Raw genomic sequence first — 14125 nt, 5'->3', positions numbered from 1 at the left:
GAAAGTCTCAGAGATTGTATGGAAAATTGCGAAATAGCCTACACCTAGACTGTGATCTAACCATTGCATAATTTTTAAGACTTATAGTAACAGCAGCAAAAATTGATCAACATTTTTGAATCTCAAGAAAAGTCGATAGTTATCGATCGACCATTACACCCAATGATAACCATGAACAACTTCACGATGGTGTGCTGTCGAAGAAATGGCGGATTGTTTTTACGTGGGGGGAGTTGTAAAAATCTGAGCGCGAGACATGTGGGTGTTGTGACGATTCACGAACGAGCAAGAAATTGAAGATTTCTTTCCGGCATGAACGACCCTTATTGGGAACCATTAGCCGACGTCTACATCGGGGAACAGACAGAGTTCCCTGACCCTGATAATTACATTTATTGTCTTTGCAGCAGAGTATTCATTCGGTAATTATAACCCTCGGGGCATGTGTTCGTCGTCATGTTTGATGTTGCAGTTTTACTCTTGCGTTCCGCACTCGTGTCAATTTAATTCCTCTGTTAAGCAAAAAATCACGTTTATCGATCAGTGGTGTGACACATGACCTAACCTTGACACCCACTCGATTACCTTGGAACACGATATATTTTTTTTATACATGAAATATGTTTTCTTTTTTCGTCAAAATGCATGAGATTGTTGGTAACACTACATACATATATTAGAGATTGTTCTGTGAAGCAGTGAAATATTAATAAACTCAATTACTTTGTTATTTCTTTCAATTTTCTGATGCATACATTATCGAAAACAAACACAGTATACCACGTGAAAGTTAACACAGATAAGAAAGGAAGACTACAGTGCCTTATTAAGCTTGAAGTTTTTCTAAAATACAAAATTAGATGTTCGTGTCTATATGAGTAATTATTATGATAATGTAGTGTTCATAGAAGTGCTGTGATTTTCATAACATGTATTTATGTAACCTGTCTGAATACACCCCTATTAGGTATAAGCTGTTAAATATATTTCTTCCTATTAACCAAAATCTATTGTCTAGGATTATCATTACAAATTTTAGATTAGACATTTCTATATGAAGCATCTGCATTCTGGATCTTTCCTATACTCTTGATATTACACATAGATTCATCTGATAAATCTGATTCCTGGAAACCCAAGTACAGTTTCACAAAATCAGATATTTGTTTCATCCATAATATTCTCCTTCTTAAAACATTTATACCATAATTTTTTATTTACTAATCTTTCAGAAATCCAGAAGTATATTCAGCCCTTGCTTTGGAAGATGCAAGCGAAGGTGAAGATGTTGAGGGTGATTGTGTTGGAGAAATGTTAGATCTTCATAAAAGGTCTGCCATAGAAGCACAATCCATTGAGAAACACGATGTAAGATTGACTTTTTTCTTTTCTTAACTAAAGTATTTGGTTAATTCCTTCTAGTCTGACATCACAATGTATGTATTAGATCTGTATTTGAATGAGCACATATGTTTTCTTCTATATAATTAGGAAGAACCAGTGAGCTGTTACTGCAGTGCATCACACACAGACAACAATTATTCCACAGATGAACATGACTCCGTTCGTGACTCTACTCATCGTCCTGCCGCGCATTCTCTCACCCAAAAACTGGGTTTGCACCAATCTGATTCTGGGGCAGACCTATCCGAGTATCATGATCAGCACGAGGCCAAAAGCATACAAAATCTTTTGGCATCTTATGGAAAGACTTTTCAAACTACAGAGACTGAACTGGAAGATGGATTTGAGAAAGTGAATGTATTTCCAGCGACTCAAGAAGACAAACGTTCAGAATTTGTATCCGAATTAACAGACATTCACTCATCAGATCGTCTTGCAGAAAACATTAAAGTTTTAAGTATTAATCCCTCCAACTGTAATGAGAAATTTCATATAAAAAGCCCGTCGTTTATTTTGGGAGACAAAGATTCCGAGATACAGACCACTTCAAAGAATGTATCATCTAATGATGCACAGACTTATAGGGAAAATGTTTCATATGTGTATAATCATAATTCACACGTTTATCCATATTCTATGTATTTGGAAACTAAGAGTGCTATGGACATTGCATGGGAGAAGTATTGGTCAGTGAATGGTGAACAATTAATTTGGTCGTCGTGGATTGAGAAGTACGCAGATTATATAAACCCAGAGTATTTTCAACAAAATGCTCTCTTGATAGGAGATGAAAGAGTAGAAGCAAAGGAGACTGTAGAAAAGTTTTCAGAACAGAACACGTGTTTCCCTAGTCAGGCGCACAGAAATTGTGAACTTGGACGCTCAAATTTTGAAGGAATATTTAGTAAAAATAGTAATACAGAGGATAATGAAATTAAGGCGAAAGACACGTATAACGTTACTTTTTCATTCGACGATATAAATAAGCAGGACATCAATGATAAGGATGCAGAGGAAAATAGGAGGAGAATGACGAGTCTTGAAACCCCACCGGAAACTGGTGATGGTTGGAATCCGTTGAGTCCTTTTAGTTTAGAAGAAAGCTATAATCAACAGTCAAATGCAGAAGATGAAAGACTTTTAACAAGATGTGATTCCATTAACGGGTCGACAGCGAAAACAAACGCGACGTCAGATTCCATGACCAACGTTACAAAAATGACTCTTACTAGTTCTAGCTGTGATTCAATTTCTATGCATTCATCTAGTCTCATCAGTTCTGTAACTAGTTCCATTGAAAGCAATATAACAAGTACCAGTTCTGATCCAGACCATGAATACACATCAGAAGACAATGATAGATATTGGCAGCATTTATGGAAAGAGAATTTTCAAATCGAGTACCAAAGGCACTATGAATTGTTTATAGAAAGGTATAAAAGGGAACAATCTAATATGGGTATTCAGAGTTATCGCGAGGGGAATAAGAATGAAGAAAGCGATGGAAGCTTAGACCAAGATTTTGCGCAAATAGAAACAGATACATCTAATAAAATTAATATACCCGAAAATAAAGCCATGTCTAATAAGAATTTCACTTATTCTAAAAGAGAAAAGACGAGAAAGAAGAGACTGATCATGGAATCAGTAGGAATACTTGTACGGAATTTAGTAACAAAAACGGAAGACAATGCTAGTACGGAGAATAAAAGTAAAGAAGCTAATGAGCATGTAGGTTCATCCGAAGATACACACAACAATCAGGCTGCGGTTATACAAAACGAACATAGAGCAATTATTTGTAATAACACTGGTAGCAATAATAGTATTCAACGAAATTATTCTAGTGAAGGAGATGGAGATAAACCCCATGAAGACAAACCTGTAACACTGAAAAGAAGGTACAGTAGTGTCTTTTCTATTATATTGAAATAACTCATGATTATATGAAAGCTTATCTTTTAGCCATGAGGCTGACTGTGATGATGCAGAAGGTCTAGAAACAGTGAAGAAGGCATTTTCTTTAATGGGTTATACCTTCAACGAAAACCACAAGGAATTAAAATTACAAGGTGAAGTAGTATACAGGAAGAAAAATATCAGATTGCAAAATAGACAGTTGAAAATGAAATTCTACAGGCCCAAGCATACGAACAAACATATTTACTTTGATGATAATGGAATGGAAATTACGAATACTATAGACAAAGTAAATTTGATTTTAAATAATATGTACTAAACAAAAAAAATGTCTTAATAATAATTATAACAAATAATTAATTTATTCTACTCCTTAGGTGAAACACTATCTATCATATTGCCCACCTTTACCATCATCAGAAGCAGATATGCAGCCCCCTGAAGAAGGTTCCTACAAAGCACAATTTACATCAAGTTCTGATGAAGAGTGCAATCCTAATGTTAATACGAAGTTACAAACGAAACGTTTTGTATTTAGTAAACCAAGCACAAGTTCGATAGAATCTGGAGCAGATAAAAAGCAAATCGACGATGCAAGTGATTCGTGGAACGTGTCCGACAAACAAGATGATGTTTTTAAAAGTATCGAAGAGGATAACAATGTATATTTTGACCAAGAAGAAAACATTTCTGCTAAATGTATATTAGAAAACCAACTTCCCGTGAAGGATACTGAGAAAGTTGATACTATAAATATTGATATGGATGTAGATGAAAAATATAATCACAACGAAATACAGAATATGGAATTATGCGATGAAGATAACGTGAAAAAGACGCAAAAAAAAAAACGAAGGAAGCAGTGTAAAAGAAACATAAACCTTCCAATAGAAGTAGATAATGACAAGACTTTAATGAAGTATTGGTTAAAGAGGTATCGCCTATTTAGCAAGTTTGATGAAGGCATAAAATTGGATCGTGGTATGTTTTTTTATCCTTCTTATAAAATAATGAAGATTTGTCATTTTTAGCTGATAGGAATGAAATACATACACTTAAAATAATTAATTACCGTTCGTATTTATACAAAATGGGGTAAGATGCGTGATACGATATTCAAATTTGAATATTCGTTGATAACTCGTACTTTCTAATAGAACTACTGAATGTATCTGACCATCGCTTATTATTTCCGCCTGCAATTAATGCAAAAGGTGATACTATCTACTACCTATCAGTTTATATCAAATTATTGTACAAACCTAGAATGTTACAGTATAAGTATTGTATACAGAAATAATTAACAATGGATATAGACGCTTCTTAACCTTACCATATGAGACGAATTTTCAAATTTCGTTTTCTCAATAAGCAACCACTATACAAAAAACGTTATAGTACATTACTTGTTCGGTTCGTGTGTAGGATCACCATCTATCCGTTTGTGCCACTGATTCTGCCACACTCTGTATTTAAAATTTGTATGTTAATATATTTTTTACAGAAAGTTGGTTCTCCGTAACGCCGGAAAAAATTGCTCAGCACATAGCAGAAAGATGCAGGTGTGATACCATTATCGATGCATTTTGTGGCGCAGGTGGAAATGCTATTCAATTTGCTTTTACGTGTGAAAAAGGTGCGTTTGTACTTACTTAACAAATTGACTATCGGACCGAATCGTTGAAATACAATTTCTGATCTTTGGTGATATGGTAGTCAACTTATTAACACGTAAATACATAGAAGTAAAGTCTATAATACTTGAACATATTTTGCAGTTTTTGCAATAGATATAGACCCAGTTAAGATTGAACTTGCTCGAAACAATGCTCGAATCTATGGTGTCGATGACAGAATAGAATTTATTGTTGGGGATTTCCTTCAGCTTGCACCAAAGTTATTCGCAGATGTTGTATTTTTAAGTCCTCCGTGGGGAGGACCTGAATATGCCAAGGATGAAACTTATGATCTCATTAACATTATGCAACCCATTGGTGGAATAAATCTATTTAAAATAGCAAAAAAAATCTCAGATCATGTGGCCTACTTTCTACCTAGAAATGTAGATACTATGGAGGTAACTTGCAAAGCAACCTACAATTTTAATATACTGTTTATCATTTATCTTATGCTCTTAGATGCATTATATATAAATTGCAGCTTGCCATGTTAGCCGGTGTAGGTGGTGGCGTAGAAGTGGAGCAAAACTTTCTTGACAGAAAGTTAATAGCAGTAACGGCTTATTATGGCGAACTGCCCAGGGATTGTTAGTTGTGATATGATGTGTAATTTACGAGAAGATTCGCATTGGCTGCTTATAAGAGAATGGAGCTTCTCACATTTCTTGGATCGCTAGCTGTAAATAATAACTCGTATCAATTTGCTTAGGCTACTCCGGGAGAAGCAGTATTTTTTATTTTCACTTAACACTTTCTTACAAAATGCATATAAAAAGACATCAGTTATATTCTATAATTTACTGATATATTTTTTAAATCTTTCTACTGAATTTTTTAAGAATAATATGTTTATAGATCCATCAGTTACCATTTACACAAATTTTGCACTTAAGCAAATTGATATAGGAAACTGAATCTGTGGGGACGTGTTTGTGAAGTTCAACAGTTAAAAGACGTGAACTCTCTTGGAAATCTTTAAATTCATTCTTCCGTACTAATGATAAGTGTTATTTTTCCCTGGTGACTGCTTGAGTCAAAAAATACCGGAGCATTTCTTTTTCAGTCCATCATGTAAAATATTATTTTAATCATACTACGAACCACACGTAATATTGTAATTTACATTTTACAACGGTTTCCACTCTATTATTTTACAATTTTTATGTACACTTCTACTAATTTACTATTAATTATCAATAAATACATTCAAAATATTGAAGGTGTTCTAGTATATAACAATCTATGTTTACAATTTTAACAAAGATTAAGATAAAAACATACAAAATTAGAAGTTTCCATTTGCAAAGTGTTACTTAAAGGCAAAAAAAAACTTTAAATTTATATGATTGTAAAATAATTAATTTGATTATGTAATTAAATGTTTCAATACATTTTTGTTCGTTTAAAATAACGTACAAAATTTACTTCATCTTTCTTGAAATAGAACACTTGAATTATTAATATTTTCGTCGCAATCACGATATACAATTTCAAAAATAGTATCACAATTAGCATTTTTAAAAAAATTAAAGCATTAGGTTAAACTATTTTTTATCAAAAAAGAAAACAAGTTAATATGTATCATCTAAGTAACGCGTGACTAGCATTTCTTCATTTACTTTCGACCTGTAGATTTCTGGCATTTTCAAAAGTATAGAAATATTCTCGTAACTTAATTTCTTATAATTTTCACGTATCAATATTAATTGTTGTTGCACCCGACTCCTCGGGTTCTGCTGGGATAGTTATTCCACCGGTATCTATACTTTCTTCTTCTTCCCTTGGAATTTTTAAAAAACAATGCATCGTTTCTTCATCCTCTTGTTCTATCGTAGAGTTAGTTTTCATTCCGTGTTCTCTCGTTGGCAGTGAACCTTCAAGGTGTTTCGACGGTATTTGTATTGTGATCGTTTGCGATGTACCGTCTGCAGACGTCGAGGAAGACATTAGATTCGCCTCTAAGGTATCTCCAACTTTAGAGAAGGCACCTAAACAACTATAAATCAATTGCGCCGCTGCGATATTACCGGGAAAAACTTCGACATTTTCACCATCTAAACAAAACACGAATCTTACATTAATATCTGCAAGTACAAATACATATTTAACTTACGAAAATTGAAATGCACCTTTCTTTTGTATGTTCGCTTTGATTAAGCCTTTTTCATGGTCTCTCACGTGCTGCATGTAACTTTCATTTTTTACAGTTTTAAAAGGGCACAAATCACATGTGAATAAACCAGATAGTAAAGGATGCCGAGATTTAAGGTGATTTTTATAACTACTGCTTTGTATCGCAGTATAAGCACAATGTGGACATTTGTAAGGTCTGAATCCTGTAATAATCATTTGTAATACTTATACATATATTATTTCATATTTTCATATTAGAGCGTTGTAAAAGTATACCTGTGTGCTGCATAATATGTCGTCGCAACGTATTGTGATCTCCTGTCTTATAATCACAGAGTTCGCAGCTAAAAGGTTTGTCACCGGTATGTTGACGCAAGTGCATTTGTAACATTGCTTTTCTAGCACTGGAATGTCCGCAAACATTACAAACATACGGTCGCAGCTTTGAATGCACCGCTTGAATATGACTTTTCAAGCATTTAGAGTTCGCATAAGTTTTTCCGCACATGTCACATTTTTTTGAAGTATACCACCGTGTTACTTCCAATGCCTTCCGATCTAAATGCATTACTCTGTGATTACGGAGCTGACTGGCTTGCTTGAAGCATTTACCACATTCGCTGCATTCATACTCTCGAGTCTCACTATGCACTCTCATGTGAGTCAGAAGCTTCACCATTGTTGCACTTTTGTATGCTTTACATATTTTACAAGTAAACAAACCTATATCTGAAAGAACAATTTGGATCTTACATACAATATCTTTTAATATCGTTTTTCTTCCAAATACACATTATTTTCAATAAACGAACAAAAAAGCGCCATGATTATGTTCAATATTAATATATAACACTAACCAATTTGATGCTTTTTCCATAAATGTAAACTACACTGTCTCCATTTAGTAAATTTCAAATCCCGACAAACAGTACATTTAAATGCTGTACCACTTTGGGATTCTGTATGACAAAGTGTATGTTGCTGCATTGTTTCTTCGGTAATAAATTTGTATGGGCACCCTCTATATGAACACCTTTAGCAAATATTTATAAATAAATGAAATGCAATAATATAAAAACCTCTACATACCTTAAATAGTTTACTTACTTTATGTTTCTCTCCATTAGTTCTATCATCTTCTTATTGAGCATATACTCAGAACTTAAAGGTTTTTGAATTTTAACTTGACGTTTCATATCATTTTCAGCACTCCGTTCCATACACTCATCAAGCAAGGTAGAATCTTTTGTGTCATCGGTAATATTTTCTTTGCCACCTTTATTGGAGCCTGTATCTGTTAATTGATGATCCTGAAGCAAAAGTATTAGTGATTAATATTTAATCGTATGGAATGAAGTTCTTTGAGAGTAAAATATTTTGTATAATTACATTTATCATATGTTCTTTGCAATCTTCTATGGAAGGGAAGCAATTGGAGCATTCTCCACACATATACAACAGTTTTACTTCATCTGTATTTTTAGATTCTTCTTTTATCTGCAAATACAAACATGAAAGTATCCATATCAATATGAAATGACTGTAAGGAAAATAGGAATTTAAGAACTCACTTCAATATCAACTTTTGGATTCACATGTGTTTTCTGAAAGTGTTGCAATAATTTTGTTTTATCTTGAGTCGTATAAGTACATATTTTACATTTAAACGCTGTTACAACTTCCACAAAATCATTGGCATTCACATTGTGCTTCTCTACAATGAAATTCTTTTCATTTTGTCCTGTCACAACTTCATACTGTTCTTGAGATTGGTCATCAATGTTTCTGATTACTAAATCTTCATTAGTAATATATTCAGCTTCACAATTATCAATATCTTTAGACAATAAAACAGTTTTTTCCAGTTGATCATTTTGATCTATAACTTGACTGAGATCCAATTCCTGTAATTCTCCATTTTGAAATGCATAGACTTGACCATCTAAGCATACCAAAGAAATTGATTCTTCATCTTTTTCCATTTGAGCCTCATCTATAATGTTAATGGCAGTTTCCTCTTCATTGGTAGATGTGGTTTTTATTAAATCAATGACTGGATCTGAGACAGTTTGTAAAATATATCTGGTACCATTTATTTCATAACTTAAATATGAAGAATCTTCGATGCTTGTTTCTTCATTCATGATGATAGCAATATTCAGTTAACTCATATCTATAGAATTGTTTCATATTCAAATTAACAGTAACATTTTGCCTGAAATGGAAATACGTATGGTTATTACAATGTACAACAATCAATATACATTGTTTACAATCAACAATTTATTTCAAGATATTTATATTATATATAGTTAGATATTTTCTACACTATTTGGGATTGAAGTTAAGCACTCCATAGTAATAAAAAACCAATTAGTATTATTAATAATGTCTAAAAAAAAAGAACTACTATATAAATATGTATATATAAATAGAACGTCATATTGTATTCCACAGCATTAAACAATCTTAATTTACGCCTGCTCAAACTATACATTACCTTTGCAATTTAAATATTTTATAGGACATATCAAATGTAAATATCCTTACAAAGCTACGTACTAGAAAAATCACTCGGACTCATATTTCAAAACGGCGGTATTCGTATAAATTAACAAAGAGGTTATCTTAAGGTCGATCGGTAGCATGACTTTAAAACGTATTCTTTTTAGTAACATTCGAACGGAAGTTTCTATTTGTACAACGTGCGAGAAAGTTTTCTACGAACTGTCATCTTTTTGTAATCGAGCGTATTCAGAGCTGTTCAAATTCGAAAATCATATTTCGCGAATGCAAACTCGCGCGTGCAAGCGTCTGGTTCGAGATTTCAAACGATACTTTGAAGATTGAATTAAAATACTGAACGTATCCTTGTAAAAGAAAAAAGTTCTACTCACGATCAAAAAATTTTAGTCAAGTGATGAATAAGAATACTGAAAAAATGATATAAATGTTAAATTTTAACGCGTTATCCATGAGATCCGTGATATTCCACCATCTTGCGTCACGTGATACTGCGAAATTTAGCACAATCAAATGCATTGGCAAGAGATACTCAACGATTGTTTCATCTGTAAATATTTATGAAAATATGTATAGATTTTTTATGGTTTATTTAATAGGAATTGAATGCAATTATAAAATTGTTACCCCATTAAGAGTTCGATCAGGTTCCAAATAAAACGAAAACCTCATTGAACTTTACTGAATGCTTAGTACATGTAAATTATAGCAATCACGTATACTATAAATGTATAAAATCTACAGTCTATTCGTCAATAGTTAAAAAAAAAGTGCACATACAGACCGTCCGTTTATTTGTATATTGTACTTTATAAAATAGAGTCACCACAGGAATCTCAGATGTAACAATTAACTCATCAACACTTTATTGTTAATATTAGTAACTGAACATACACTTGATAGAAACAGTATCGGTACACACCTATTCTTTCGAATAATAATGTTACAGATTCGTAGAATATGTCTTAAAAATTTTTAATGCTTTACCTTTAACTGTCGTGAACTTTAGGTCTTATAAAATATTATTTAGATACCTGTACAGTGGCAGATATTTACATAATTATAGGAGCAGTAATTTTTGAATGGTAAAAATGGCTGCACAGTCAAACAATAAAAATTAACTTACACTTTACACTATTTCTTCATTAAATGTATATTGGGTGTTCTTTCAGCATTTTGTCTAGCAATTTCAGGAAAGAATTGTGAATTATATTTCTGTTTGATAGTAGGTTTAGGCGTTTCTAGAGCTACTACTGGTACTGGATCTCCTCTTATTTTAGCTAACAATGCTTCTGTCCTTAATTTTTCACTCTGTTCTCTTAAGAGTCTTTCTGCTCTTAATTTTTCTATATTTGCACTTAGTGTTTCTCTGCTTTCTCTTTCCTTACTGTGATACTTTTCTTTTTTATGTTTCTTAGGTTTTTTGTGTTTATGTCTCTTTGACGATCTACTTTTATGTTCTGAATCACTGTCCTCTGATTCATGTTTTACTCTTTTTAAAGAATCTGACTTTGTCTTCAAAGATTTTTCTACACAGCCAGCCCCCATAATATTCAAGTACTTTTTAATATCATGTATTGGATCATCTAAAGCTTTCTTTTTTGTTTGTACTTCTATATTTTTCTCTGTGTCGGTTATTCTTTTAGGCAACTCCTCATACCAATTCTTCTTCCCTGTTGCTTCATTAGTATCTTGCCCAAGGTATGTGAGGTAGCCAATCTGCTTTTCATATTTCTCTTTTTCCTCTTTCTTTTCCTTCTCATGTTCTGTATTCGGTCTATTATGATCAATTTTTCCTTGTTCAAGGTCTGCAAAGACATTGACATGCTCTAATTTAGAAGTAGAAGCATCTGTCTCAGCTTTAGTTTCTTCTCGTCCATCATACTTTGATCTTGCTTTATCTCTCAGAAAATTAATTCTTGCTTCAGTTTCCTGATACAATGTATTAGTTATTAACAGTCAGTTACATTCATTACTTATACAAATACTGAACAGCTTATATTATATATTCTTTTATGCTTACAGCCTTTTGAGCTCTTTCATGTTTGATTCTCTCTTCTTCTGCAGCTTGTGCCTCATCTCTTCTTACACGAGCAATATTCTCTTTGGTACGTACATGCCACCTAATAAACAATATTTTGGGATGAATAATAGGACATGATATCTCAAAGCAATAGTATTACAATATTCTCTTTGAAGGCTTAATTGTACCTTTTCTTTGGTAGTATATTCATATTTAATAGAATATAATTACTGCTTCTGAAAAATATAAATTCTTTGTTGCAAACACCTTAAAATGGCCACTAAAACTTTGCCTGATACCTTTTATCGAGTAGTATGTTTGATAGGCAACAAATTGTATTACTTATACCCTATTTATAAACAATTAAGATTAATAACCCTTAGATACTTCGTTCCCAATGTTGACAAGTGTTGGTTATTTTGCTAGTGTAGTGGCAGCCATTTACAATACATTTGTAGATTGCTTCAAAACTGTTCAAAATAGAGCGGCTTCTCTGGGCTTTTCTTGGCACGCGTTGCAACAAGTTGAGACGTTTTTCGTATTTACTGTTCAAATAGGTGAGTAAATATGCCCTTAATATTGTAAGTAACCGTCAGCCTCATAACTATACATCTATAGGAAACTTAATTTCTTAATATCTTAATTTGTCATAACACGTAACCTTCACTTGATTAATATGTTAAATATTTAATAAATAATATTTGAACAAAATTTTGTAATCATAAATTTAAATATTCATTTGGTTGTGTTACTACAATTGCTGATAATAAATGTACTGCCTACTGTCTAATTTTGTAAATTGTATTTTGATGTTTAACGTAACTTTTCTTTGCAGAAATTTAAATAAACTAATACCATGGCTGCAACTATGCCAATTAATCCAAAACCATTTTTAAATGGTTTAACAGGTAAACCTGTAATGGTAAAACTAAAATGGGGCCACGAATACAAAGGCTACTTGGTATCAGTCGATGGATACATGAATTTACAATTAGCCAACACTGAGGAACACATAGATGGAAATTGTACTGGCAATCTTGGTGAAGTTTTAATTAGATGTAATAATGTTATGTATATACGAGGTGTAGAAGAAGAAGATGAAGAAGGAGAAATGAAAGATTAATCTACATTTATATTACAATTCAATTTAGGCTAATATATTTTATTCTTAAGTAAGATAAAGTGAGAATGGAATAAAAGTACAATGCTTTTTTTAAACATATTCAAACTTATTTATCAATAACATAATCGTAACAATGAACTACTTTTGCAGGGACAGTAAAAAACTTGAATGTATCAAGAAGACACAATATTTTAAATAATATAAATAGATTTAGTTACATTTTGGTACATTCGTTATTATAGGTTTTGGTCTAGATCTAAAAACTAATTTATGTTTTACAATAGCTTTTACAATATATTCGGTATTTATCTGAGAATCATCTGTTATTTTATCTGTTCCATTATCTTTCTTCTCCAAAACAGCAAACGGTTTTGGAAGAGTAACTTGTTTTCCGTATAATACGTGAATACCAATTATCAATATTGGTGCGCCAAGCTTGGAAAAGTGAAGATCGCCTATGTATTTATTTGTAATATCTGCAGAATCGTATTTTAGATCACCTTGTAGTTCAACAATTGCCCATTCCTCGATTTCACCGTCCCTAAAATATCAAGAAACCTGTCGATTATATTTATTATGTTCAAAACATTTAAATTGTTTAAACAGTTAAATAAACGTAAACATACTTTTTAATTGGTATGATCATATTGCTTGTGGTGCCAACTGGCACTGACGTCTTTTATACGTGTGTGTGCAGCCAACACAGTACAATTTCCAAAAGAAAGTTACTAGAAATTTCTGGGAGATTGAAAACTTTAAGCATTTATAGTATGTTGGACTGCTTAAAATTAAATATATTAAAAAGTTGCTAAAATTTTAATGAAGTTTCAATTCAGAACTGAATATAGAACTTTTTAATCTAGTTCCCACAGTCGCCACCAGATTGCGCCACATTCGAAGTTGTCCAATTTCCCGCGCTTTTTGTAAAAGTTCTAGAGCGGTAGAACGAGCCGCGGTATCGGTGTTCTCCATCGGTGTCGACGCGTACCGAACGATGCCGAAAATGGTCGGAGCGAGCGAACGGGAGAGAGCGAGAGCGGTAGAGCGTGCCACGATATCGGTGTTCTCCGTCGGTGTGACGCGTGCCGAGGAAATTCAGGGGGAAATTCGAGGAATTCTATGGCGGCAGGTGTGCGAGCGAGAAAGTACGGTAGAGCGTGCCGCGGTATCGGTGCTCTCCGTCGGTGTTGACGGGTGCCGAGGAATTTCGGTGGTCTATGGGAGGGAGGTGTGCGAGCGAGAGAGTACGGTAGAGCGTGCCGAGTATCGGTGCTCTCCGTCGATCCAACGCGCTAGTGAGTTGCGTCACCCAGTTTATTG

The 14125-nt window shown here is 33.2% G+C and overlaps 5 protein-coding genes across 5 annotated transcripts; 2 read left to right on the top strand and 3 right to left on the bottom strand.

Moving 5' to 3' along the window:
- Nucleotides 1-233: 233 nt before the first annotated feature.
- On the top strand, nt 234-6130 carry LOC107192822. The gene is made up of 8 exons (XM_015582159.1): nt 234-422; nt 1233-1368; nt 1492-3305; nt 3370-3613; nt 3702-4305; nt 4829-4960; nt 5103-5401; nt 5485-6130. Exons 1-8 carry the CDS (start codon nt 313-315, stop codon nt 5593-5595), a joined length of 3450 nt encoding a protein of 1149 aa, XP_015437645.1. The 5' UTR covers nt 234-312; the 3' UTR covers nt 5596-6130.
- A 562-nt stretch (nt 6131-6692) lies between these two features.
- LOC107192835 (gastrula zinc finger protein xFG20-1-like) lies at nt 6693-9658 on the bottom strand. The gene is made up of 8 exons (XM_015582171.1): nt 9637-9658; nt 8708-9351; nt 8526-8633; nt 8244-8446; nt 7994-8169; nt 7413-7865; nt 7133-7339; nt 6693-7057 (listed from the first exon to the last, which is right to left on the bottom strand). Exons 2-8 carry the CDS (start codon nt 9278-9280, stop codon nt 6693-6695), a joined length of 2085 nt encoding a protein of 694 aa, XP_015437657.1. The 5' UTR covers nt 9281-9351; nt 9637-9658.
- A 1098-nt stretch (nt 9659-10756) lies between these two features.
- Nucleotides 10757-11902, bottom strand: LOC107192838 (leukocyte receptor cluster member 1 homolog). The gene is made up of 3 exons (XM_015582176.1): nt 11871-11902; nt 11683-11782; nt 10757-11591 (listed from the first exon to the last, which is right to left on the bottom strand). Exons 1-3 carry the CDS (start codon nt 11891-11893, stop codon nt 10794-10796), a joined length of 921 nt encoding a protein of 306 aa, XP_015437662.1. The 5' UTR covers nt 11894-11902; the 3' UTR covers nt 10757-10793.
- A 243-nt stretch (nt 11903-12145) lies between these two features.
- LOC107192842 (small nuclear ribonucleoprotein F) lies at nt 12146-12904 on the top strand. The gene is made up of 2 exons (XM_015582180.1): nt 12146-12239; nt 12518-12904. The coding sequence occupies exon 2, from the start codon at nt 12539-12541 to the stop codon at nt 12803-12805; it is 267 nt and encodes an 88-aa protein (XP_015437666.1). The 5' UTR covers nt 12146-12239; nt 12518-12538; the 3' UTR covers nt 12806-12904.
- A 111-nt stretch (nt 12905-13015) lies between these two features.
- Nucleotides 13016-13463, bottom strand: LOC107192840 (chromosome transmission fidelity protein 8 homolog). Its single transcript, XM_015582178.1, has 2 exons — nt 13432-13463; nt 13016-13346 (listed from the first exon to the last, which is right to left on the bottom strand). Exons 1-2 carry the CDS (start codon nt 13449-13451, stop codon nt 13016-13018), a joined length of 351 nt encoding a protein of 116 aa, XP_015437664.1. The 5' UTR covers nt 13452-13463.
- Between the last annotated feature and the right edge of the window lie 662 nt (nt 13464-14125).

The sequence above is a fragment of the Dufourea novaeangliae genome, unplaced genomic scaffold, assembly GCF_001272555.1.
Source record: "Dufourea novaeangliae isolate 0120121106 unplaced genomic scaffold, ASM127255v1 scaffold445, whole genome shotgun sequence".
Classification (NCBI taxonomy): Eukaryota; Metazoa; Arthropoda; class Insecta; order Hymenoptera; family Halictidae; genus Dufourea; species Dufourea novaeangliae.
This window is presented reverse-complemented; position numbering and strand designations above follow the sequence as displayed.

Bases quoted from the DNA above. Each gene is read 5' to 3' on its own strand.
- LOC107192822 (XM_015582159.1), top strand. From the start codon at position 313: ATGAACGACCCTTATTGGGAACCATTAGCCGACGTCTACATCGGGGAA. The intron at 3,614-3,701 runs GTAAATTTGATT...TCTACTCCTTAG, and splicing joins TTACGAATACTATAGACAAA to GTGAAACACTATCTATCATA. The intron at 4,306-4,828 runs GTATGTTTTTTT...TATTTTTTACAG, and splicing joins AGGCATAAAATTGGATCGTG to AAAGTTGGTTCTCCGTAACG.
- LOC107192835 (XM_015582171.1), bottom strand. From the start codon at position 9,280: ATGAATGAAGAAACAAGCATCGAAGATTCTTCATATTTAAGTTATGAA. The intron at 8,634-8,707 runs GTGAGTTCTTAA...TTGTATTTGCAG, and splicing joins ATCCAAAAGTTGATATTGAA to ATAAAAGAAGAATCTAAAAA. The intron at 8,170-8,243 runs GTAAGTAAACTA...TATTTGCTAAAG, and splicing joins CTAATGGAGAGAAACATAAA to GTGTTCATATAGAGGGTGCC.
- LOC107192838 (XM_015582176.1), bottom strand. From the start codon at position 11,893: ATGAATATACTACCAAAGAAAAG. The intron at 11,783-11,870 runs GTACAATTAAGC...ATTGTTTATTAG, and splicing joins AATATACTACCAAAGAAAAG to GTGGCATGTACGTACCAAAG. The intron at 11,592-11,682 runs GTAAGCATAAAA...ACATTGTATCAG, and splicing joins ATGAAAGAGCTCAAAAGGCT to GAAACTGAAGCAAGAATTAA.
- LOC107192842 (XM_015582180.1), top strand. From the start codon at position 12,539: ATGGCTGCAACTATGCCAATTAATCCAAAACCATTTTTAAATGGTTTA.
- LOC107192840 (XM_015582178.1), bottom strand. From the start codon at position 13,451: ATGATCATACCAATTAAAAA. The intron at 13,347-13,431 runs GTATGTTTACGT...TTGATATTTTAG, and splicing joins ATGATCATACCAATTAAAAA to GGACGGTGAAATCGAGGAAT.